Source organism: Bison bison, unplaced genomic scaffold (assembly GCF_000754665.1).
Source record: "Bison bison bison isolate TAMUID 2011002044 unplaced genomic scaffold, Bison_UMD1.0 scf7180017849300, whole genome shotgun sequence".
NCBI classification, from domain to species: Eukaryota; Metazoa; Chordata; class Mammalia; order Artiodactyla; family Bovidae; genus Bison; species Bison bison.
This window is the reverse complement of record NW_011479873.1, coordinates 20,054-21,244: the sequence shown is the minus strand read 5'-3', so window position 1 is coordinate 21,244 and position 1,191 is coordinate 20,054. Positions and strand designations below refer to the sequence as shown.

Here is a 1,191-nt window from a genome sequence, read left to right as displayed (position 1 = left end):
CCGACCGGGGGAGCTGGGAGCCGGCCCCCACGTCCCCGCGTGGGGCGCGCGTCTCGGGGCCTCCGGGTCGTTTGGTGTTATCCCTGTAGTTGTGCCCTCTGTCCCTCCCGACGGCACACACGCCAGGGCCCCTGTCCTTCTCAGGGTTCAGACACGCTCTTGATGCTTTGCAGGACGCCTTAGAGTCTGCAATGAAGAATGGCTTGTGGGGTCACGCCCTGCTACTTGCCAGTAAGATGGATAGCCGGACGCACGCCAGAGTCATGACCAGGTGAGGAGTCCTGCCGTGGCGCAGGCTGTGGGCATGCCCGTGGGCCGGCGCCCAGCCTCCTGTGGTCTGGGGAGCCCACAGGCCCCTGAGCTCCTGGCAGAGGAAGCTGGGGAGGCGCGTCTGCCACATCTGGCTGCGGGCTGACTGGCCCTCCTCGGAGGGTGTGGCTCAGGGATTTAACTGTTTTTGTCGACTGCAGAGTTTAGTTCTATAAAATCTCAACGAATTCTGTAGTCTCCCTCTCCTGCAGTCTTTTAAAAACACCAGTGTGTGTGTTTGGCCCGGGTCAAGCGTCAGGCCAGTCACCAGATGGGTGGAGGTGAGACCAGGCTAGTTCTGTGTCTTGTTTTCTGACCTGGCTGAGCTTCCTCTTTTAACATCTGCTCAGGTTCGCCAACAGCCTTCCAATCAACGACCCCCTGCAGACTGTCTACCAGCTGATGTCTGGGCGGATGCCGGCCGCGTCCACGGTCAGTGGGTCCTGACGACGCCTCAGCTTGGCCTTTGTGCAGAGTCCGCACCTGCTTCCTTCTCACACCCACGTGCTCAAGCCCTGCAGAGCTGAGTGTGTTCTGAGCCTCAGGGTTTTTTTCTTGCTTCTGGTTTCAGTGCTGTGGGGATGAGAAGTGGGGAGACTGGCGGCCACACCTGGCCATGATCTTGTCCAACCTGAGCAGCAGCGTGGACGTGGAGTCTCGGGCCATGGCCACGATGGGCGACACCCTGGGTAGGTCAGGGTGGACGCGGAAGAGGGGCCTGGGCCTCGGCGCTCCAGCCTGAGACTGGCCCTCTGCCCGGGGTGTCCGTGTGTCCCTGGGAGTGCGGTGCTGTCCTGGAGCCCGAGCCCGCCTGCTTTCTCTCCCCTCAGCCTCCAAAGGGCTCATCGATGCTGCGCACTTCTGCTACCTCATGGCCCAGGT

At 61.8% G+C, this 1,191-nt stretch overlaps 1 protein-coding gene across 1 annotated transcript in view; it reads left to right on the top strand.

Moving 5' to 3' along the window:
* SEC16A (SEC16 homolog A (S. cerevisiae)) overlaps positions 1-1,191 on the top strand; it is a 30,186-nt gene that overhangs the window by 16,977 nt on the left and 12,018 nt on the right. Inside the window, exons 12-15 of the mRNA XM_010846957.1 lie at positions 174-271; positions 660-741; positions 881-998; positions 1,140-1,189. Coding sequence (XP_010845259.1) covers positions 174-271; positions 660-741; positions 881-998; positions 1,140-1,189 — 348 coding nt within the window. The remainder of the gene's footprint in view (positions 1-173; positions 272-659; positions 742-880; positions 999-1,139; positions 1,190-1,191) is intronic.